The sequence below is a fragment of the Quercus suber genome, unplaced genomic scaffold, assembly GCF_002906115.3.
Source record: "Quercus suber isolate HL8 unplaced genomic scaffold, Cork oak 2.0 scaffold_152, whole genome shotgun sequence".
NCBI lineage: Eukaryota > Viridiplantae > Streptophyta > Magnoliopsida > Fagales > Fagaceae > Quercus > Quercus suber.
In genome coordinates, this window is record NW_027069613.1 from 216,796 (window position 1) to 241,959 (window position 25,164).

The 25,164-nt window shown below is 37.7% G+C and overlaps 3 protein-coding genes across 3 annotated transcripts; 1 reads left to right on the forward strand and 2 right to left on the reverse strand.

Annotated features, from left to right (window-relative positions):
* Positions 1-1,242: 1,242 nt before the first annotated feature.
* LOC112012522 (RING-H2 finger protein ATL70) lies at positions 1,243-2,199 on the reverse strand. Its single transcript, XM_024044893.2, has one exon. The coding sequence runs from the start codon at positions 2,021-2,023 to the stop codon at positions 1,523-1,525; it is 501 nt and encodes a 166-aa protein (XP_023900661.1). The 5' UTR covers positions 2,024-2,199; the 3' UTR covers positions 1,243-1,522.
* Positions 2,200-18,773: 16,574 nt separating this feature from the next.
* LOC136069108 (uncharacterized) lies at positions 18,774-19,339 on the reverse strand. Its single transcript, XM_065777278.1, has 2 exons — positions 19,116-19,339; positions 18,774-19,032 (listed from the first exon to the last, which is right to left on the reverse strand). The coding sequence occupies exons 1-2, from the start codon at positions 19,337-19,339 to the stop codon at positions 18,774-18,776; spliced, it is 483 nt and encodes a 160-aa protein (XP_065633350.1).
* A 2,731-nt stretch (positions 19,340-22,070) lies between these two features.
* On the forward strand, positions 22,071-24,319 carry LOC112012523 (uncharacterized). Its single transcript, XM_024044894.2, has 3 exons — positions 22,071-22,486; positions 23,583-23,687; positions 23,791-24,319. The coding sequence occupies exons 1-3, from the start codon at positions 22,172-22,174 to the stop codon at positions 24,100-24,102; spliced, it is 732 nt and encodes a 243-aa protein (XP_023900662.2). The 5' UTR covers positions 22,071-22,171; the 3' UTR covers positions 24,103-24,319.
* The last annotated feature ends 845 nt before the right edge of the window (positions 24,320-25,164 follow it).

A 25,164-nucleotide genomic window follows, 5' to 3' on the forward strand; every position in this document is an offset into this window, starting at 1 on the left:
AAGAAAATTGAAATTGTTTTGCAGAAGTTTCTCTAGAAATTTATTTGAGTACTTTTAATAAAGGGAAATTAAGTGAGAGAGAGAGAGAGAGAGAGAGAGAGAGAGAGGGAGAGGAAAATGGAAAAGGTCATAGAAGTATCACTTAGGTCCGATATGATACATCTGCAGAGAGAGAGAGAGAGAGAGAGGAAAATTGAAAAGGTCATAGAAGTATCACTTAGGTCCGATATGATACATCTGCACAGAGAGAGAGAGAGAGAGAGAGAGAGAGGGAGAGGAAAATTGAAAAGGTCATAGAAGTATCACTTAGGTCCGATATGATACATCTGCTGATTTGAAATATCCGTGCTTCTTTCTTAGGTTCCAACTGAATTTCATGTTTGACCCTTGTTAAGGGAATGGCCTAAAGATTTGATTTATCGAAAATTTTCTTATAAAAGAAGTAAGATTAACGTGGCATGCTTCTGTTGAATTGTGAGCATCTAGCATTAATTGACTGACTCTCTCCTATGACTGCAAGCTAGAAAAAAGTTACTCTCCTATGAATTATTTTAGATCTTGTGTAGATTATGTTTGACTATGGAGGCTTTATTAGGTGGGGGGCAGCTATTTTCATTTCTAGACCAAGTGGATTGAAAGAGCTTGCGTTTGTTTTGTAGGAGATTATTTCAATGTGTTCAACTCATGTTTAAAGAAAGCTTGAAAGAAATCAGTGTTACTTCAAGTCAATTATGTCCAAGAACATTTTTTGAACTCTAGCAAAGCTAAATAGACTTATTCTGTTCTTCAAGTTGAAGAGGACTCTGTCATTAAAATCTGAAGTACCCATCTTCTTAACAAGACAATGGATTGTCTCTTAAGTTTTCAGGTTGTGAATATTGTAAATAGATTAGGGAAGATATTCCAGGATTTGTCATCAAATCAAAGAAAGTGAGCAGAAATTACTCAAATGGGGGGAGGTGGAAATTGATGAAATTCTTTATATGAAGAGCAGGCCTCAAAAGAACATAGTTTGGCCGTTTAGGAATTATTCCAAAATTTTGCTAGAAAGATATTCTTTGGGACATGTTGTGGGGTCTCAGAGCATCATAAAATCTTAGACTTGAAGCTATGAATTCGTTTTACATTCTTCTTTCTACAATATTGTGGTTACGTTTTAGTAATAATTAGATGTATGCATCTGAATGCAATTTCCCCATGATTTTACATTTCTGGCTCTTGCCCAAACTGCTGGCCTATGCATCCTGTTTATCTCTATGCATTGCAAATCTGTTTAGAATGCCAGTTTTATACTACTGCCATTCCTGCTTCAAGTAAAACACACAAAAAATTCATTTCCAGACCATATACATAAATTCCTGGACTTAGCGACACAAATTTCAGTCACTATATGATATAGAATTAGATTAAAGGCTACCCAAAAAAAAAATTTCATAATCTACCAAAAGAGTTGTCATGTTGCAATTTGTAAATAGACCAAAATTGCATTTCTACAATCTCCACTCATTGTAGCCACCAAATATCAATCCCTTCTGCTTGCCAATGGAACTACCTCGGCCAGAGGTGTCGAGAGTGGCGTTGGCAATGGAGATGTTCTACAGACTGGACAAGTGGGGTTCAGCCGCAACCACGGATCAACACACTTGAGATGGAAGAGGTGCTCACAATCAGGCAGCAGGCGAAGCATATCAGTACTCTTGTAATCTGCTAAACAAATGGAGCAGCATGTCGCGGTGGAGTCTGTCTTCTTGAGCTTGGCCTCCGAGTATAGCAGCTTTGGATAACTCAGGATGGTGGCCTCATCGAGGCCTACATCGACGACATAATCATGAGTTTCAATGGGGTGTTGAGGAAGAGTCCTTTGAGTTGCTGGGGCCACTGTCTGCAGGTCAGTTCGGGTGCAGAAATAGGAAGCCAGGGTGATAGTTGTGATCAGCAGAAGGATTCCAATTGAAACTCCAATTCCATATCCAAATCCTCCAACGCTGTTAAAAAGTCCACCAGAATCTGCTGTGCTATTCATCTCCTTGAGGAAGAAGGAAGCTGCAGGGATTGGAAAAAGAGATTATGTGAGTATTGATTTGGTCAGCCATGGCAATGACTAGAAAAATTGTTATTTGGGTTGTTTAAAAAGTCAACTAACGCATGAGATAGAGAGAGGAAGAGAGAGATTATTGGTTGAATTTTAATTAAAGGAAGTTTTATTTGGTTGCAAGTAAAGAGAGGCCAATGGGGCATTACATGTGACTCATTATGCTTATTTGGTTGCAACTTGCAAGTAAGATTATGGGTATTTCAGCATTTGTCTGCAAGCTCTTGGAGGTCAACGGTTCTCATAACCCTTTTGTTTACACCTGTTATTTGATAAGAGTAACGTCTTTATTTCGAATAAAGAATTTATATATCGTCTCTCCATCTCCAAGTTACAGTGCACATTCGATGCATTGCAAGGTTAGAGAGGCTTAATTCTATTTTATTAGAATGAGTCAAAGAGTTATGTAGTCCTAAACTTAAAATAGAATGAGTTAAGAGTTATGTACTCCTAAACTCCCAAATATTTTTAATGAAGAATTTTAAGATTTAAATCTAGAATAAGGTCAGCTTGTGTCATGTTCCAAGGAACTTTTTTTAATATATAGATATGATAGAATTAAATCTATGACATGACGATTGATCTTTATCATCAAACCAAAACTTAGAAGTCAATTTCATATTGGAGGTCATTTCAGTCTAATTAGAGAAATAAAATATTTTGATACTGATTAATACCGGTATAACATTTAGTTGTTACCTATACATATCCCCTAAAAAAAACCAATATATATATATATATATAATGTAAATATATATTTATTTATATGTTTATAATCATTTAATTTAAAATCCACATATTTATATGCCCAAGTATTAGTATAAGTACATTAGTCCAATATATTAGCTTAAATAAAATATTTTTATTAGTGGTGGCTTTAGGAATTTTTTTTAGAGTAGTCATTAAGAAATTTAAATTATACAAAATTTAATAAATAGATAACTCGAATATATCGCAAATACATGAAGTATTACAATTTTTTTATACCAACAAAGAGAAAAGGGGGAAAAAAAGGACTAATAAGAGATAAAATGGAAATTAAAAATGTTGAGATGAGAATAATAAAGTGAGAGAAAGTCTGAATTAATTATAATAGAGAGGGAGAGAGAGAGAGAGAGAGAGGGAGAGAGAGAGAGAGAGAGTGTGTGTGTGTGTGTGTGTGTGTTAATATTTGCTATAACTGCGAGCCGAGCAGCTAAGTCGAGCAAAATTGTTGCGATTGCAAAACCAAAGATAGCATAACTACTGGCACTGCCAAGAAGAACTCACAACCATAGTTTTTTTTCGTGGTACCATTTTTTAAGGAAAAATGAAATTAGAAATTATTTTTATGTAATAGGTTGAACGAATTACAAATTTAAATGATTAGAGATTTTTTTTTTTCCCTCTTTTGAATATGATTTTTGTTGAGTTATTTATTCATTTCTTGTTGTTTGGTCTAGTCTTGTTTTTGTTTGGGTTATTTTTGTTGTTATTTGGGCTAACTTTTATTGTTGTTATTTAGGTCTTTTTTTTTCTTTTTCTTTTTCTTTTTTTTTGGTTTTTAGGGTTAAGAATTATGTTTGGAGAGCCATAATTATTTTTGAAATAATGTTACGTCTACAACATTGTTCACAACAAATTTTATGCGACAAACTGTTATTGGTGAGTAAAAAAGTAATATTAGTATTGAGCCCAAATTAGAATCGGTAACAGTTTACCACATAGAATTTTTCATGAAATTATTGTGAAAATGTGGATGCATTACTCTTTTTTTTGTTAAACTCAAATTCTTGTAATTTTCAAGTCTGGGTATTCAAAATTTTTACTAGCTAGAGTGGTCAAAATAGGTTAGTTTATTATATAATTTTTATGCAAAGAAATAAATAAATATATATACACACACACATACATATTTTTGCAAGTCAAGGTTGTCTTGTGACCACCCTAAGTTAAACATGGAGTTGTCACTGATTTTTATTATTTTTTACTATATCATCTGAAACATCAATATTGCTAAAACATCAGAAAAACTCCAAGTACAATCCAGTATTTTATCAAGTATGTTTTAGAGGAGTACTAGTATCGGTTTATGGCCAGCAATATATTTCCTCGAGTACTAGTATCGGTTTAATGACCGGTACGATATATTTCCTCAATATGGTTGGTATCAATATTGTATTAATTTCCTTGACCAAGACACCAATTAGTTTTGATGTAGGCAGGATGACCAAGACACCAATCGATTTTGATGTAGACGAGATTTTTGAACCATAGATCTTTTATTCAACAACAAAATACTTTACCAATCGATGACAATTGCTTTTACCAAAACACCGGTTGTTTTTTAGTATATAGGTGGGCTTTGAACCATGAATTTCTTACTTGACAATAAGACTGTTTACCAATCGGGGATAATTGTTTTTTTATCATCAGACAAGAGACTTAACTTTTTCAACAATAAGATAAAATACCAATTGATTCTTGATGTAAATGGGATTAAAACCCTAAACTTATTAAACGACAAGAGTCTTAGAACTTATTGTTTCCAATGAACTTGATGGTTGTATAAGAAATCTGGGGTTTAATCCCCACCTACACCAAAAACGGATTGGTGTCTTAGTCTGATGATAAAGAGTTATCATTAGAAGCGGACGCAATAGGTTGAAATTCTCTCAAAAAAGAAAAAAAAAAAGAAAAAAAAAGGAAAAAAAAAAGGAACTTTTTTTTTTTGAGAAGCAAACTGAACTGGATTTTATTTATACGTAAAATTAGCCACCTTCGGCTAGAAGTACAGGTAAAATGTGGGAGGGAACCTCCTCCATCCAAATCACTAAGCCGCTCACATGTCTAGCATGTCGAGCAAGGCTATGAGCTACAAAATTCCCTTTTCTATTAATATGAGAAAATTGGACAGTAGGAAAAGAGTTTGCATGTATTTTAATCTCTTCAATGAGATTACCATAGGAAGCTAGGGACTGCTCCTCCGCTAGAATAGCTTTGGTGACGATCTCCGAGTCTCCCTCAAGTATTATGGAATTAAGGTTAAGCTCCTTTGCAAGCAATATGGCTCTTCTTGCTGCTGCTGCTTCCACGTCTGCCACTGTCTAAAGGAGAGGAATTTTTTCTGACAAGGATGCAAGCACCCTGCCCTCATTGTCATGTATTACAGCCCCCAAACCTGCACAGTTGGATTCCCGAAACACAGCACCATCATAGTTTATCTTCATGAAAGGGACACGTGGAGGGGACCAGGTCGCAGCTGTGTGCACCGAAGCCATTTGGGTCGTTGGCTTCACTGATTGTACCCGGTTGTAGTCCAGCAGCTGTTGTCGAGCACAGGGCATGATGTTGCCGAGCGGGGTAGCAGAAAGACCCAATCTGACCTGGTTTCTTCGATGCCACAGCTGCCAAACAGTCATGGCAAACAAATCCAAGTCAAGACCAGCCTCTTCCATATGCAGTAAGAGCTTTTGGATGTCATCCCAGTGTGCTCTGTTTCTGAAGTTCCAAACCGTATCAGCATCCCAGACTTCATTCAAACACGGACACATCCACAAAGCATGAACCACGTCCTCTGAACATGATTTGCACTGATCACACACATCGTCCTGTAGCACCTGCCGTTTGAGTAAGTTTTTTTTAACTGGAATGACATTTTTTGCAGCCCTCCACATAAAGTTTCGGACTTTTGGTGGTACCGAGAGCCTCCAAATAAGCTTCCATAACATCTGTGATGGTTCAGGATTATTGTTTGGAGAGTCCAAATCGTCTTTTTCCTTTGACAGTAGATAGTAGCCTGATTTAACCGAGTAAGTACCAGATTGAGTATGAGGCCATATCCATCATATCTAGTTGCGTTATCACCAAGTATAATGCCCTGTATCAGTTAAACCTCCTCCGGCTTGAACAAAGCTTTTAACAAATCCCCATCCCATTTTCTAGTTTGGTCATTAATCAAGGAGCTTACCCTCACTTCTGGAAAATCAATTCCCATTGGATTGCTGACCCTTGGTGTGAGAATAGATGGCAGCCAGGCATCACCCCAAATGCTAATATCCTTCCCATTACCCACCCTCCATCGCCCTCCTTTTTTCAACACCTCCCTTCCCTTCAAGATGCTACGCCAAGCATACGACCCTTTGGCTGAAACGGGTGCTTCCAAAATAGAGCAATTGGGAAAAAACTTCGCTTTGAAAACTCAATAGAAGAGTGAGTTTTCATTGTGGAGAAGCCGCCAAGCCTGTTTTGCTAGGAACTTGATTTCCTTGAATACACCTAAATATAATGACATTGCATCCCTTCTTTACTCTCTTATGATTTCCTTGAATACACCTAAATATAATGCCTTTGTATCTCTTCTTTACTCTCTTATATGCGGTCGAATTATTCTATGTTGGGAGCCAAGACCATGACATATGAAGTTGTGATAGAGATAGTAGTTTCCATCTACCGAACCGCCACAATATGTACAATATTCAAAATTATTGCTAATACTCCTATATATTCTAACGTAGAGGTTTGCCAAATGTCAACGTGTTCTTTTTTAGTTTTTTTTTTTTTTTTAATATTTATTTCTTGAGTTGATGTAGGACAGTAGGAGGCCCACCTCTTATGACAACATACAGTTGTCATCAAAGATACAGCTCATCCTTGAAAAAAAAGTAGGCCTTGGGGGTGGTTAGTGAAAAAGACACAACTCATCCATTTTATTGGAATACATAATAATTCAATTAGCTGCATGTTTTATCTTTTTGTTTTTCTTATCTTCATTCACATATGGGGCTGGAATAACTCGGAGGTCGGAGGGTGAAAGCCATTAACATGTTTCAATCCGATCATGGTAACGTATGTCCAAATTTATTATTACCAAAATGCTTCAATCCATTGGGTACATACGGCATTATTCCATCGATGCTTACAATTTATCGAATTTGATATATATATATATATATATATATTTGATGAGCTGTTCTTATTTGGGAATGTAGTGCTTTTTCAATATCGTGATTGAACATTGAAGACTCCATTTTTAATTTTGTGACACTGAAGTGGCAAGCATGACAGGAAAGTGTAGAAAGAACTATTAAAATATGTTAGAGCTAATATAGATTTTACTACGACGTAGAATAATTTTTATAATATAATTTTTTTTTTGAGAGAATTTTATAATATAATTGAGTTTGCAAAGTTTTGAGTGGTTCTCATTTTAGCCCAATATTAACACCATATTGCTGGGTTTGGAAAATTATATTTTAAAGTTAAGTGTGTTTCCAACTCACCAACTCAATGAAACTGACCCAACACAACTTAACATCTTGGTTGGTATTTGTGAGTTAGAATTTTGAGTCTCGACTTAGGTTAGATTTAAGTTTATAGTTTCAACTTGTTTAACCCAACCCGTTTAACCTAAAATAAGAATTTTATTTTGGGTTGGTTTTAGCTTTTAGGGATGGCAAAAGGGACGTAAGGTATGTGGTCAAAAGGGTTTTCACGGGCATCTGGTGTCACAACAAGCCTTCAACCTAAGCTGAGGGCTCTCAAAAATGGGTTAAGTATGACTTTAGACATGGGTATAACTCGTTTTGAAATTGAACTTGACTCATTGACAATTATTGAACTTATTGAATCAAGCAAGATCAATAACGATTTTTTTTAGACCTATTGTGGATTAGCGTAGGTGCTTAATGGGGAGGCTTGAGCGTTACAATGTACATCACATCTACTAAGTGGCTAATGAATGTGCAGATATCGTCTTTAGACTTCAATCAAAATATACTTAGAAACTCTTTAGATTTCTTATATTGATTGTAAACAAATGTTTGAAAACTATTTACACTCTTAAAAGTTTTTGGGAAAAATACATTGTTGGTCTATAAACTTTGGCCTATGAGTGATTTTAGTTCATGAATTTTACAGTGATCGTTTTTAGTCCCTAACAAACTTAAAGTAATTTTTAGTCATTCCGTCATTATCAGTTAAATCTCTTTAAAAGAAGATGATGCGGCCAGACTAAAAATTGATAAGTTAGGTACTAAAAGATATTACTTTGATTTTATAAATGATTAAAAGCTATCATTTTAAATTTTAAGGACTAAAATCACTTATGGCTTAAAGATTACTAGTCCCATCACATGTGCTTCACGTGTGTGATGAGACTTTTTATTATTATTTTTTTTTATAGTGTCATAATTTTTTATTCATTCCAATTTAAGGTTTACACATTTTCTCATCTATACTACTACTATTTAAGGGGTTTTCTCTATTTGAGATCCTCAATTTAGATGCCTAAAATACCCTCAAATTCATCTGTTTCTAAGTCTTATTAAATCATAGGGTTAGACATGTAAAATTTGTAATTTAAAATTTCCTAATTTTTAGCTAAAAAAAAAAAAAAAAAACAATTTTTTCTTCCACCTCCACATTTCTCTCTCAAGTTAATTGTCAAGTACTAATACAACTTCTTCTTTTAAAAAAATAAAACTACTTTTTTTTTTCCAACAAATGTACCATTTTTTTTTATCACTAAACCGTTTTTTCCCACCTCCACATTTCTCTCACACATTAGTAGCCAAGTACTAATACAACTTTTTAAAATAAAAAATAAAATAAAACTACCATAAGTAAAATGTGTAAACTCAAAAAATAAAAAATAAAAAGCCTCATCGCATGCGCGACGTGCGTGTGATGAGGCTAGTTAATATTAAGCATTTAAAACTACTAATACAACCAAGAGTATCATAAGACTAGCTTCAAAAAATAAACAAATATTACACGTTTATTTTGTAGCCAAAAAAAAAACCTATGTTTTTATTTTATATATATATATATATAATTTTTTATTTTGAGAATCTAATTTATAAGTGGATAAAGCAATTTGAAAATCAACAGGAGAATGACCCTATTTTTTAGGCAATGTTTTAATGGGAGTTAGAGTTGTATTTTTACCGAATTGTTCTTTAATTTTTTTTCTACTTAAACATATGAGTGTAGGGGTATTTTTGAACAAAAAAAAAAATGAAGATCATAAACAGTGGAAGCCTCTTAAATAATAGTATAGATGAACAATTAATAACATGATTTTTTGTACTACATTGCTAATTATATTTTAATAAATTATTAGGTTAATTATAATTGTAAGGCCAAGATTTGAGTCCCTAGCCCAAGGGATTGATGGGTTTAGGCCCAAAAAGCCCAATACAATGAATTTGTAGAGAGTGGGTTAGAAAACTAGACTTTAATGAGTTAGGTAGCAATTACAATTGATCCAAATGACAATAAGGAAAAGATAGAATGGTTCTTTTTTTTAAAGAAAATAGTCATCGGCACAATCCAAGGAGATCAGTTCTTATGTATTTCTTCTCAAGTTTGATTACAAGTTCAATTCTTGATTGCTACAGTGTTTTTCTCTTAATTTCTCGATCCCTTTCTCTCAGTGTCTCCCTTCTATTTTATACTATCATTTTTCCTTTATCTCTGTCTTCTACGTGTAAATTAGATTGTTGATCCTGATCCTTGTCACATCAGCACTCTCCTGAAATCTTTAGGGAGTAGCTGTAAGGCTGAAAACTACTGTTCAGGTATCATTTCCTCATTAATGCGGTCAGAGAGTTAGCTGTAGAGCAATTAATGCGATAGTAGCAGCTTTCCCTTAGTTATTTTTCAGCTCCCATTTGTCCTATACGTTTACAATGCATATCCTTTTCAATAGAATTTCCTGGAACGTCACTCTGGATGATTGAACACACTTTCTGACCTCTACTTTGTTTAGCTGAGGAGATGCTCCTCCTTAGCCTACCTCCCTAGCCTTCACAATCATGGCTTGCTTGTGAAGTTCAAAGTCTTACATCTTCCTTACTATTGATCTATCCTCGAATCACTAAGCCTTCTCGGACAAGACTCAAGGCTCAACATATATTTTGGGCCCCTTATCCCTACAATAATCCCTTAAAACTCCAGTTTTCCCCTTATCCCTACAATAAATCCCACATGTTCCTTCGATTTCCACATGTGAGAATGTCACTTCGCTTGTCCTATAACTATTCTTGACGCTTTGGAGCCCGCAATTTCTCATTAAATGCTCTAGGAGGCACTTTGTTCCCCGCATCTTACAGTGAGATGTAGATCCTATGGTTAGCATTTCTCCTTGAATTTTGTGCGGGATAACTCCCACTCAATTCTGCCTTCTATATAAGGCGCCTGAGGGGAGTCATTTTTCCTTATTTTACAAATCTTCGAGCTCTCCAGAAGTCCCAAACTCTCAAACCTTCAAGGCTTCCCAAGTTTCTAAATCTTCCAAGTCTTTTTCTTTAAAAAATTTTAAACCTTTAAGAAGTACAGGAAGTAACACATGTGCTTATTCTTATAAGTTCCTTCTTTTTTAGGTTCTTTTCTCCTCAACCGATCTCCTTGGCCTTCTATTCTTTATTTCCTTGAAAATTTCTTCCACTTCCCTTTAGCTTACCTTGATGGGTAGATTTAAGCACCTTGTAGACTCTCCCGCCAGTATAGAGGGCTTCAAGGCTAAGTACCACATTCTTCAGGGAGTTTCCCTACGGTATTGTGCCCCGGACCAAGTGCTTACCCATAGGGAGGAAGGGGAGGTGGTCATTCCCATGATCGCCTTCATAGAAGGGGGGATGACCCTTCCCATGGGTAAGGTAACCCAAGACTACTTACTCGCCTATAGGTTGTGCCCCCATTAGTGTGCACCCAAGCTCTTTAAGATTTTGGGTAATGTAGATACTTTCAACGAGCACATGGAGCTAAACCTCACTTGGCACGACGTCGTCTGGATGTACGAGTGCCACCTACTTGGAGATGCAGGATACTATCTTAAGTTTAGATCCTCAGTGGTCAGGCTTATCTCGTGCCTCCTTAAATCCAACGAGGGTATGAAGGATGACTTCTTGATAGTCTCAAGGGATTGGCACGACGGTCTTCACTACCCTGTTCGAGAGGTAGAGCCAGGTAGGGTGCCTTAGACTTAGGTTTTCCTTTTTTCTCTTTACATAGGCATTAGTCTGGCAATTTCACCACTATCTTTTCTCTTTTAGTATCCTGTTTACTTCTGATAGACAGCTTTGTTATCCTAACCGTGTTTTTGCTTCTCAGATGTTTTTGCAGATAAAAGATATGTAGGTCCTAACCGCAACCTCGTCAACTTCGCTGGTCTTAACAAGGTACTAAGGTCAAAAGTGTTCATGAGTGAAGACAGGCAATTGCGAGCCATCCACCTCATACTTGACTTTAAGCCTTTGTCAACTCAATTCTAGGACGAAGGCCACGCGATAAGGGCAGGAGATTATCAGCTAGTGTAGATTGATGTTTCTGTGCCTGATTTTCTAGCCTGAGAAGACCTCCTACTAGTTGAGTTGCCTTTCCACCGCTCTCCCCGTGAGGTAGCTACCCCGATAGAAGAAACAGCCTCCTCACGCCTATCCTTTGAGGCTAAGATTGACCAATTGCACCTTGAAGAGGACAGAGAGGAACAGGGAGAACCTATAATCCATCTCCTGGACTCCAAGGACAAGTTAGGCTAACACTCCATTGCCTGATCTCCCAAGCTCATCATTGCGTGTGTTGATAACGACTTCGAAGAGGAAGACGAGATGCCACTGGACAACAAAAAGAAAGAATTGTGCGACCTCCTCAAGGGTAGGGGGTTAGGCCCCAAGGACGCCTCAGGATCCCAGCTTCCTCTTGCACTCCCCCATCTCCCTCCTCCGTCCACAGTCGACTTGCTCCCCATCCCAAACCTGAAGAAGAAAGGAAAAGAGAAAGAAACTACCGATGAGAGGGAGGTGGTCCCGAAAAGGAGCCCAAATAGCAAAAGATAACTAAAGACAGGGGTAGGTCTCCTCGTGGAAAGCAAGGAGGCTAAGCACTTGGCTGACGTGCGCCATCTAACTTGGAATCCCAAGTTGGAGTTGGACGGTGCAGCGTTACCCTGGAACTCCTCAATCAAGGAGTTCTAGAGAGGCCACTCCTACCATGTGGTCAAGGCTCTAAAGCGTCATCTCCTTCTCCTCAAGGATATGGACGCGTTAAAACATATGAGGCAACCAAAGCTTTTCTTGTCCCTAAAAAGGAACCTAGCCCTAGTGAGCTCCTTGGCATCCTTTATCAATAGTAATTCCCTTTTCTTTTCTTTTCTTTTTTTTTTTTTTTTTTTTTTTAACATACTCTTTTGTTACTTATATGCAAGCTATCGAGGAGGTCTCTGTGGCCGAGGAATGGGTCAAGGACGCGCTAAATGAAGCTAAGGTTGAGGCCAATCTCTATGCCAAGACTAATAGGGCCTTGGGCACTGCCAAGTAGAAGAACCAAGAGCTTAAAACACAGCTGATAGCCGAGGAGAGGGCACAGAGGAGTGCTGAGGCTGGTCTACAAAATGCCCAGGACCTAGCTAAAGACCAGTGCAAAAAGCTCTATCATATTGAGATAGAGTTGGCCACCCAGAACTAGCTGGTCTTGGAGTTGAAGACAGATCTGCAGAAGGCAAAGGAAGTAGCTCGAACGGCTAAAGAAGCTGCTGAGGCTTCGGAGCAGGCATCCTACCACCGTGGGGTGGAGGAAACCGAAGTTTGGCTAACGGAGGAGCTAGCGGAGGTGTGCAGAGATTACTGCAAAGAGGTGTGGGCAGAGGCCCTCAATCAAGCAGGAGTCCCTGCTACGTCCGAGTGGAACCTCCGAGTGGAGGCTCACTGAGAACATATTTTCTTAGAGGACATCCGAGAAGTTCCAGCGGTGCTTCCTCCTCCCACTGTTCTTACTCTTCCCCCTCGGAGCCGCCTTTCACCACCCATGCCTTTCTTCCTCCACTTGAAGTCTTCAAAGGGCCTAGTAAGGCTGGTAACCAAAGCCAAGAGGTTGAGGTGGCCGAGGGCAAAGAGGCTGGTTAAGGGGGTCCTCAGCTCGAGGATAAGGGCAAGGGCAAAGAGGTCAAAACCCTGCCAGAAGCCAAGGGTAAAGAGGTTGCACTCAAGATCAAGGATGTTGACTCCAAAGCCAATGATACTGCTACTAAGGTCAAGAATGCTGACTCCAAGGCCAAGGATGCTACTACCAAGGCTAAGAATGCTGATCCCAAAGATGACCCTCCTCGCACCAAGGCATAGTTTTAGGATTTTTCCTTTCTTTTTTGTACTTTTTTCTTCTTTTTGTTGTGGCAGTTTGCCACTGTTTATAACGTACCCCTCTTTCCTTGTTTAATGAAAAGATATCAACTTTGGCTTTATGAATATTTATTTTCTTTGCGATGTTTGTCTATGGTTGGTGTGATTATCATTTTTCCTCCTAATGAGACTTAAGATTGATGTTATCTTTAAGGGTGAATATCCACACTTTAACAAAAGCTAGTAGTAATAACTTGCCATTAAGTTAAACAAATTATAATTGTATACATGGTGAGAAAAATGGTTAAGTCCTTAGATACAAACGAAATACTTAGTAGGAAAAAAGGGTGTCCGAGGTATCTCATTTTAAGGGTATCTTACTAAATTACCTTTGAAATCCTTTAATGAAGACCCATGGTGGGCTTTCCAAGTGTCAATTTCACCTAGGCATGTGAACCGAGGAATTTGACACGTCCAACATTCTGTTCAACACTTAGAAAAATGAACTGACAATATCAATTTACCCAAGGTATGTGGTCCGAAGGGCCAAGCATGACCAAGATTCTGTTTGATACTTAGAAAAGATGACATGAAGTGTTAATTTGCCCAAAGTAGGTGGTTCGAAGGGCCAGGCCTAAATAAGATTCTGTTTAACACTTAGTAAAATAAACTGAAATATTAATTTATCCAAAGCTTGTGGTCCGAGGGACTAGGCATAACTAAGGTTCTATTTAACACTTAGGAAAATGAACTTACAATATCAATTTACCCAAGGTATGTGGTCCAAGGGGCTAGGCATGACTAAGGTTTTGTTTGATACTTAGAAAAGATGACATAAAGTGTTTATTTTCCCAAAGTAGGTGGTCCGAGGGGCCAGACATAATTAAGGTTCTGTTTAATACTTAGTAAAATAAACTGAAGTATTAATTTATCCAAAGCATGTGGTCCGAGGGACCAGACATAACTAAGGTTCTGTTTAACACTTAGAAAAATAAATTAAAGTATTAATTTACCAAAAACTTATGGTTCGAGGGACCAGGCATAACTAAGGTTCTGTTGAACACTTAATAGAATGAGCTTACAATATAAATTTATCTAAGATATGTGGTCCGAAGGGCCAGGCATGACCAATATTCTGTTTAATACTACGAAAAATGATAAATACAATGCGTATTGTAATAAAAACATAGCAAGAATGACTTTCATTAATAATAATACATTCCCAGGTTATTTACATTCCAAGAGTGTGGTACAACTTTTTCATATAGATCTTCGAGGTAATATGCATCTATTCCAACCATTGAGGTGATATGATATGACCCTTCTTAGTTGGGCTCCAACTTTTCCCATGCTGGGTTCTTTGCCGTCCCCAAAACCTTTCTTAACACCAAGTCCCCAAGTGCTAGTGACCTTAACATCACATTTAAGTCGAACCCCTACTTGAGCTTATGTTAATAATATGCCAATTGAACCATGGAATTTTCTCTCTGCTCCTCAATTAAATCCAAACTCTTTTCTAATAACCCATCATTGTTGCTTGGAGTAAAAGAGCTTGTCCTCATTGTTGGGAATCTAGTCTCGAGGGGAATTACAGCCTCGGCCCTACTAGTTATTAAAAAGGGGGTTTCCCTAGTGGACCTACTAGGCGTAGTCTGATATGTCCAAAGAAGATGTGGCAACTCTTCTACCCATTTTTCATTTACATTATCCAGCCTTTTTTTGAGTCCATTCACTATGACCTTGTTAACAGCCTCAACCTATCCATTCCCCTGTGGATAAGTCAGGGTGGAATACCTATTTGCAATGCCCAAATCACAGCAATACCTCTTGAAGGCTTTGCTATCAAACTAAAGACCATTATCCGAAATGAGTGTATGAAGGATTCCAAATCGAGTGACAATATTTTTCCAGACAAATCTCCCTAGCATCCATGTCCTTGATATTTGCCAATGGTTCAACTTCAACCCATTTAGTGAAGTAATTCGTGCCGCCGATTAGCAACCATCTCTTATTCCCAGCTGCCTTAAGGAAAGGCTCTACAATATCCAAGCCCCATTGAGCAAAAGGCCAAGGGCTGGACAGAGGATTAAGGAGCCCTCCTGGTTGATGAATGTTTGGGGCAAATCTTTGGCATTGGTCGCATTTCGTCACATACTCTTGTGCTTCCCTTTGCATATTTGGCCATCAATATCCTTAAGTGAGGGCCCAGTGAGATAAAGACTTGCCTCTCGTGTGACTTCCATAAATCCATTCATATAACTCTTTTAAGAGTAGTTCAATTGCTTTAGGGTGTATACATAGCAAATATGGTCCAGAAAAAGAGTGCTTGTACAACTTTTGGTCTTCAGACAGCCAAAACTGAGGAGCCTTTCTCCGTAGTTTGTCAGCCTCGGACTTACCCTCGGGCAAGATGTCTTCCTTAAGGAATAGCACAATAGAATCCATCCAGCTAGGACCTATCCTAATTTGATGCATATGAACCACATTTTCCCTTATTTTAGTAGGCTTACACAAGTCTTTCACAAGTCTAACCCGATATAAACTTTGTATCGAGGAGGTTGCGAGCATAGCAAGAGAGTCAGCATGTGTATTTCTACTTCTAAGGATTTACAATAAAATGAAAGACTCAAATCCTGACTGCAAATGTCTAACCTAATTCAAATATTTCTACATTCTGAGATCTCTAGCTTCCAACTCTCCTCCTACCTGGCCTACCACCAATCTCGAATCTGAAAATATCTCTACTACCTTTCCCCCCATTCTCTAAACCATAGTCTTTCCTACCAATAGAGCCTCATACTCTGCCTCATTATTGGTGGTCGAAAAGCCTAACTTTAAGGATTTTTTAATAATGATCTTCTCAAGAGAGATTATAACTAGCCCCACCCCTGATCCATTTTGATTCATTACACCATCAACGTGTACTCTCCGGGGTAAAGGCTCTTGTAGGGAGACCATGCCAACTAATTTTTCATCAATGTTTTGCTTCTCAACTTTTTCTTTAAATGGGGTTTCAGCAAACTTGGCCACCAAATCAGCGAAGACTTGACCTTTAATAGAGGTGCAAGGCATGTACTTAATATCCAAAGCCCCTAAGATCGTGCCCCACTTAGCAATCCTCCATGTGTAATCAGCATTTCAAAGTAGAGATTTAAGCGGAAGTTAAGTTAGGACAACAACTGTGTGTGATTGAAAGTAATGGAGGAGCTTACGCCTAGCATACACCACTGCCAAAATGGCCCTCTCCAGAGGTAGGTAACAGACCTTAGCTTCATGTAGTGACTTGCTCACATCGTAAACTGGCCTCTGCACACCATTGTTAACCCATACAAGCACCAGGCTCACCGTTTGGGAAGCCACGACAATGTAAGCAAACAAAATCTCATCCATCTCGGGTCTGGACATAATGGGTGGCCGAGAAAGATATTCCTTTAACTGTTGGAAGGCCAAGTCACACTCTTCGGTCCATTAAAATCCCTTCCATTTGTTCAACAATTGGAAGAAAGGCCTACACCTATCTACTGACTGAGAAATGAATCAATTCAGAGCAGTAGTCATCTTTGTCAACTTCTGGTCCTCTTTAAGATTCCGAAGTGGTTGTAAACTGTTAATTGCTTTAATTTGGTCATGATTGACTTCAATTCTCTAATGAGTAACCATGTACCCCAAGAACTTCCCTAATCCGACACCAAAAGAGCACTTACAAGCATAAGTCGCAGCTTGTGTCTCCTCAAGATCTCAAAGATATTCTCGAGATCGTTAACATGCTCAGATTCAAATTTACTCTTGACCACCATGTCGTTTATATAAATCTCAATGTTTTTTCCTAGCTATGACTCAAACATCCTGGTCATCATCCTCTGATAAGTAGACCATACATTCTTTAGACCAAAAAGCATCACCTTGTAGTGGTAATTCTTAGTAAGGGTGACAAAAGATGTCTTCTCCTAATCATCCAAAGTTAAAGGTATCTGATGGTACCCTTGAAAGGCATTCAGGAAACTCATTCGAGAATGGCCTTTAGTGGCATCCACCAATTGGTCAATTCAAGTCATGGGAAAAGGGTCCTTAGGGTAAGCTTTATTCAGATTTGTGAAGTTCACGCATACCCACCACTTCCCATTCTTCTTCTTTACTACCACTGTATTGGCCAACCACTCAGGATAAAACACTTCCTTAATAGCCCCAGCCTGCTTAAACTTGTTCACCTCCTCCTTGACAGTATCAAAATACTCTTTAGATGAGTGCCTAAGTGGTTGCTTCCTAGGGAGGACAGCTAGGTTGACATTCAGATAATGGCAAATGAAGTCTGGATCCACTCCAGAAGCTTCATAAGCATTCCATGCGAACACATCAATATTCTTCCTTAGAAATGCTAACAGTTCTTCCTTCTCCCGAGGAAGCAGATGAGCTCCGATTTGAAAAAACTTATCTGGATCATCATATATAACAATTTCCTCCAACCTCTCACACTTCGCCTCTTCCGACACCATGTTTATAGATAGGACCGGAATCCTTGATTACTATGAGCCCCCCTCAGTAGAGGCCAAGGACTCAACTTCAGGCTAATACATAATTGTAGCCACCAGGCACTGCCTAGCCATGGATTAACTCCCAACAAGCTCTTCAATCTGGTCCCCTGACAGATATTTTATCTTCAAATGCAAAGTTGAAGAAATATCCCCTAGGGCGTGAAGCTAAGGTCTTACCGTAATGGCCGTGTAGAGAGAATAAGCATCCACCACAATGAAGTCCACCTTTACTACCTCTAAACCTACATGCACGAGTAGTTTAATTTGACCCTTTGGAATTACAACTTTCCCATTAAAACTTACCAAAGGTGAATCATAGAATGTCAAATCCTCAGACTTCAAATTCAACCCTTTGTACAAGTCAGGGTACATAATCTCTGTACCACTGCCCTAGTCTATTAACACCCTCTACACATCATACCCTTCTATCCTAAGTGTGACCACTAAAGCATCATCGTGTGGCTATATGGTTCCAACCTTATCCTCATCCAAAAAACTCAATGTCGATCGAATCTCCACCCTAACTCTCTTCGATTCAGAATTAGAGTCTTCGGCGGGTGACCGAGCCACAGATATTACCCTAGAGGGTTGAGAACCAGTTCTCTCAAGAGCAGCAAAGATGACATTAATTGTGCCTAAAGGGGGCCTTAAAGAAGCATTCCCCTGAGCCCCTGACCCTGCTTGGTCTCCTTACCCATTGGGCCAATGCAAAAACTATTTTAACCTTCCATCTCTAACTAGTTGCTCCAGATGATTCCACAAAATTCTACAATCCTCGGTGGTATGTCCTCGTTCCTAGTGGTACTGGCAATGAAGACTTTGGTTGCGCCTCAGGGGGTCTCCTCTTATCTTATTTGGCCATTTGAAGTATGGCTCATTCTTGATCTTCTCCAAGACTTGATGTACTGGCTCTCGAAACACCATGTTAACCACCTAAGGAGCCGTAGACCCAGATTGCCCAACAAAATCCCTTCGGGGTCTGTTATTATTGTATCTGTCTGACCTGAAATCCCTCCTGTCCTGAGAGATAACCTTAGCCTTTCCTTTCCTTTGCTACTGGTCTTCCTCAACCCGCTTGTATTCGTTGATACGATCCATAAGTCGACACACACTCCTTACTGGCTTCTTGGTCAAGGACTTTCTCAAATCATGCTCGGCAAGCAAGCTGACCTTGAAGTTCCTTATAGCCACGTCATCAAAATCCCCATCCATCTCATTAAACATCTCCCAGTATCTATCTGAATACGTTTTTAAGGTCTCTCCTTCTCGCATGAACATGGACAACAAGGAATCTAAAGGCCAAGGAACCCTACTGCACGTAATAAAATAAGATCCAAACGCCTGGCTAAGCTCCTTAAAGGAATCAATAGAACCTGCCCCAGGCCATCAAACCACCTTATTGCCACAGGCCTCAAGCTAGATAGGAATACCTTGCACATTAAGGCCTCATTCTTGGAGTGTACAACCATTCTTTGGTTGAAGTGACTTATATGCTCCACAGGGTCTGTACGACAATTGTACATGGTAAATGTTGGCTGAGTGAAGTGTTGAGGAAGTTTTCCTACTTCAATCTTGCGTGTGAAAGGTGATTTGGAAATTTGGTTCAACGCCCTACTCATAGCATCATTTTCCAAACCTTTATGGGATAGGCTTTTACCCCTTCGCCTATGGTGGTGATTCTTATTGCACGAGAAAGACTCACTAGGGGGAGTCCTCGATCTGGGCCTATAGTTGCCATCTTTTTCTCCACCAGAAGAAGAAATAGAACTTGAAGGAGTTCTCCTCTGTCGTTCACATCGCAACTTCCTCTGCAAGTGATTAATCTCCTACTGCATGTTTCTAGCATTCTATTCATGAGAGACATGGCTCCCACCCTAAGACTGGCTCCTACTAGTATGGGTAGTGTGCACACTTCCCTATCTGTCTCTTCTTTGTTTAAGATTATAGAAGTGATCTTGACGCTAAGACCTTATAGATTCTACCTGGTTCAGACCTAAACCTACCATAGTTTAACGTTACCACACCAGAATTCCCATAAACAACGCCAATTGTAAGGCCAAGATTTAAGTCCCTAGCTCAAGGGATGGATGGGTTTAGGCCCAAAATGCCCAATACAATGAATTTGTAGAAAGTGGGTTGGAAAACTAGGTTTTAATAAGTTGAGTAGCAATTATAGTTGATCCAAATGACAATAAGGAAAAGATAGAATGGTTCTTTTTCTAAAGAAAATAGTCCTCGGCACAGTTTGAGGAGATTAGTTCTTATGTATTTCTTCTCTAGTTTGATTACAAATTCAATTCTTGATTGCTACAGTGTTTTTCTCTTAATTTCTTGATCCCTTTCTCTCAGGGCCTCCCCTCTATTTTATACTAGGAGATGCTCCTTTTTGACCTACCTCCCCCAGCCTTCACAATCATAGTTTGCTCGTGAAGTTCAAAGTCTTACATTTTCCTTACTATTGATCTATTCTCGGACCATTGAGCCTCCTCGAATAAGGCCCAAGGCCCAACATATATTTTGGGCCCCTCATCCTTACAATAATGTATCATGGTTTGACCTCCAATCAAACTCAAAATTGAGTTTGGGTCAATTTTTTCTTTAAGCTTCTTAAGCTTATTTGCATATCTGCATTTTTTTTAAATATATTTTTTTCTAAACACATCTATATATTTGTTAACTTTTAGTAAATAAGCAAATCCACTATTAATAAATAACAAATCTAAACACGCAATTGAATCGAACTTGAAACTATTAAACCAAGATAAGATACCATCCTATTGAATCATCCAATTCCCTCCAATTTTTATCTAAATGTAAGACCTGTCATTTAAAATTCAAATAAATGTCATGTGATGCATATTGAACTAAAAATGGGAGATAATTGAAAGATTCAATTGGAGAGGATCCTTCAATCAATCAAAAAGTGGAGGGGATTCCATCATCTTGAACCTCGAAATTTTTAATTCTAAATACATTACGTTTTTTTTTTTAATTAATAAAATGGTTTTACAACTTTGTTTGGATGGATGGGAGGAGAGGAAAGGGGAGGGGGTAGTGTTTAATGGAGTCCAAATCTTCTATCCCACTTTTCCTGTTTCACTCTATACTCCACCAATAAATATTTGCCACGTGTTTACCTAATTAATTAAATATTACTATTAATTAATAACTGTAGTATTAATAAGTCAATAATGATAGTATTTAATTAATTAGGTGAACACGTGGCAAGTATTTATTGGTGGAGTATATAGTGGAGCAGAAAAAGTGGGACAGAAGATTTGGACTCTGTTTAATGAACCTTGTTTGGATGTTTTTAAGTGGGAAAGAGAAGAGATGTTTGGAGAGGTATTTTACTCCTCATAACCCTTATTTTTTAAATTCCCCAAATTGGAGGAATTTGGAGGAGAAGTAAAGTGATTTCTAGTTAGCTTGATTGCTAAATTTTTTTATCATTAAATAAGATATTTGAATTTCAAATTTTGCAATTACTAAAAAAAAATTAAAGGGGCAGAGTTCTCTTTATATTAGAAACCTAATATATATATATATATATATATAATTTTACCCTGTGATATCATTTTATATCAATTTCCTTAAACTTAGCAAATAAAAGGGTCATAATTTTCTATTTACATAATCACTTCACTGACCCTCTTTTACTCTTCTGCCTTAATTTTTAAATGTCCAAATAAAGTGGAGGAATATCTATTCCATTATTCCCTACTTAATTTTTAAAACATTTAAACAAAGTTAATGAGTAGCAATTTCCATCCCCTCTTCTCTTTTTCTCCCCCTTATCCTCTAGGCATCTATTCTTCTCCAAACTTCCAACATATTGTTAGGGCTTGAGTAAAGTCAAAATACCATTTTTTTTTTCCAATAATTTGATTGTTGCAATGGAGGAGGAAAATTTGAAAGCTGGATGTTATAAAAATATTAAGGTATGTAAATTAATTAAGCTATAATACTCACTTTTGGCCAGACAAAATACAATTCTATGTGTCATAAAATTTGGCAGTAGGAGCAAATATAATTAGGTTTTGATGATTTTCCGAGATGTTTGTTCAAAATTATACCAAATTTAGTTCCATAAAAAATTGTTCTTCAAGTAAATTCTCACAATTTTTTTAAAAATTTATTTATTTTCACATCCATATTTCTATAGAAAAATAGTTTTAAAATTGACATTCTCATGTACATATTCTCACAAAAAGTGATTTAAATTTCTAATAAGTTTTAACACAATCTGATTAATAAAACTAAAAATCACTTTAAATTTGAATATTATGGTATTATTCTTTAAAAACAAATCTGGTTTTTATTTTATTTTATTAGAATTTATTCTTAATATTAGATCACAGTCTCACACCAACCTGTAACGTTTAGTCGCTTCCAAAGTTCCAAACTCCAATTTCGAAAAAAGTCAAAAAGCACTCGATTCGCGATCGGCCATGGCGGTTCGCCGAGCGCAAAGGACGTCGTTTGCGACCATCACTCTGATCTTGATGGTTCTGGTCTCCGTCGACGCTGCGAGCGACAACAACGGCCAGTACTCGCCGTGCGGTGACACGACGGTGGCTCGCTCCGACGGGTTCTCCTTGGGGTTCGCCTTCGCTGGGAAAACCTCTTTCTACTTCAACACAACACAACAGCTCTCTCCCTGCGATAGCAGACTCGGCCTCTCCTCTTCCAACTCTCTGTTCGCTATCTTCAGACCCAAGGTCGACGAGATCTCACTCCTCACCGTTAACTCTACCACCTCTCTGGTTAGCTCTCTCTCTCTCTCTCTACGGTTTGCCTTCAGTTTTGGGTTTAAATTGTGCATTTGGAATGCAAGATTACAATTTGTATTATTCCTTACTTTTGATTTTGTGGAACAAACGCTGCCATATTAGAGTGTGGATTTGGTTTAAGTTGAATTAGGGTTTGGTGTTGTTATTGATGGTATTTTCTCATTGATTTTATGTATGCACATAGTTTGCGATTTTTCGCATCAAGCTGAAGAAAATCTGTTTCAATAAGTTTTATTCATCTGGGCATGAGCATAAACTGCTTAGCCCGTCAGGAGGAGTGAATGCTACCGGATTACCCGGCAGCTGGTTCTGGCGGGTGGCCGGTGGCCGGTGGAGTCAGTTGCCCGTAGGTTTTACTGGTTAGAGGCGAGTCCAAAGGGCGCTTCTTTAGTAAGGTTTCCTATGCTAGAAAGATTGCTGAGTAAATTTTCGTTGACTTTAGGTGAAAGTATTCTCAGTAGCTTGCTTAGACTACATCCCTTGTACAACCCACTTAACTTGTGGAGAAAATTGCACTAATGAGCTCTAGCTCAAACGGGCTTGTGTAGAGAATTGCTTTCGTCTTGATGTTCATAATAAGTTTTCGACTTTAGTTTCTATGTTAGATTAGACTGAGTTGCATCTTGGGTGGTGTTTGAGACATTATGTGGCTGTTTTCAAGAGAGTGACTCCCACAGTATATGATATTTTTGGAATTAGTATTTTGGGTTGAAATGGATAGTTATTTTATTGCTTGCATTCAATATCTGCCATTGGTTTCATATTCTTATTATGTTGCTTGCTAGTTAAAGCAGTTTATATAGCAAAATGGAGCACCGTAGTGGTACTAAGAAGTGTTTGCACTACTTAAAACTTGAAAATAGGTAGTGAATTTGTTGATTGAATTTTTTGTGCCCAAACGCCCAAATGGAGGAAATGATATTCTCACACTTCCGCTTGATTGGTTAATCCGAGTATTTGCGTATAATTCAATTAATCAAACTTGTCCTTTGTCCTGAAGAGTTGACATGTATAAATGCAATAATTTTTATATCACTTGTAATGTTCTATATTCTTCTGCCTTAACCAGGAAAATAATGGGTATATGGTTGCATTTGCTGGACGGAAATATGCTGCAAGGTCCACTCCTGCTTTTGTTGCGAATAGTACATATATTGTAACCAGCTTTACCCTTGTAAGGATATCCATCTTTCATTCACTGTTTGTGATCTCATTTTTTCCTTCATAATCATCTTTGAGTAAAAATAAATAAAAACCAATTAAATTTTGTGATGCAGGCACTCGAGTTTCAGAAGGGTAGGCTGCAAAACTTTTATTGGAAAAGGGATGGTTGCGCTAAATGTTCTGGAAGCTCAAACTTTGTCTGTCTTAACAATCAGGATTGTGCAATCAAAACATCCAACTGCAAGAACAATGGAGGCACTGTAGATTGCAGTCTCGGTATACAATTGGCATTCTCTGGTACAGATAAGCACCTTCAAGCTCTCAACTCTTGGTATGAAGTGGCAAATCTTCGTCAGTACTCACTTTATGGAGTTTACTCAAATCTCAAGGATTCTCTCACTAACCAGTATAACAGCTTCTTCTAACTGCGTTTTAGCTGGTTTGTAGAATTTTCCTGCTTCTATGTTGTAATTCATTGTACTGTTAAATTGTAGACGAATTTTTGCCCTTTTTTACCGTGTGGATTTGCTGCCTCCCCTGATAAGAATCTTTAGGGTTAATGGTGTATAGACTTGTGTACTTGACAATTATTTGTGATTATAAAAAGGAGAAGAGAATTACACATAAACTCTTCCTTGTTCATGGTGCCCAAGTTTATATCTCTATCTACTAGGTGACTTACAAATTAAATTTACTTGTCTGGGGGATTTCACAGACATGGCGTCCTGAATATGATTCATTTCCCAAACTTTATCCCCACAGTGCTAAGATAATGTGGTGAACCGATCATCAGTTGCAAATCATTTGCAGTAAGTTATAATCAAATGCTTAGCTGTAGGACCCTTTATTTTTGAAAATAGGTGTAGGTAGCCTATTAAAAAAAAGAGTAGGTACTAGGCATGTAGGGAATCCAATATTTGGTCGTTACTCTGGACTCTGGAGAGGAGGATTATCATTGCAAAGTGATACTACATAAAAAACTTAGCTTGAGCATTACACTGAATCAAATTGTAACAACAATATGAATCGCTGTTACTGGTAATTACTAATTAATATATCCAGTAATAGAATTTTTATTTCATATCATTTGCTTACAGCATTGGAATAAAACCCAGAATTAGTAGAATTTATGTTATGGTATTCCAATAAAATTTTCATATTTAATCCATGTATGTGTTTATTATTTTAAAGTAGGCTAAATTGCAAACTACACTCCTAAAAAATTTGAGGGTGTTTGGATTTTATACTTTGAAGTTTTAGAATTTAAATTTTATCTCATGAAATTCTAAAACTTCAAAATGTTAAATCTAAATTTTGAAATTTCAGGATGTAAAATCCAAAACTTCCAAACTTTAGAGATGTAGTTTGTATTTTAACCTTTACAGTATATGGTAAATGTGAAAATGAAAAGCGCAATGAACAATTGCTAATGAATTTATTATCAGTTTTGATTCAGAGAAGTCAAAATGGTAGGGAAGTTAAAAAAA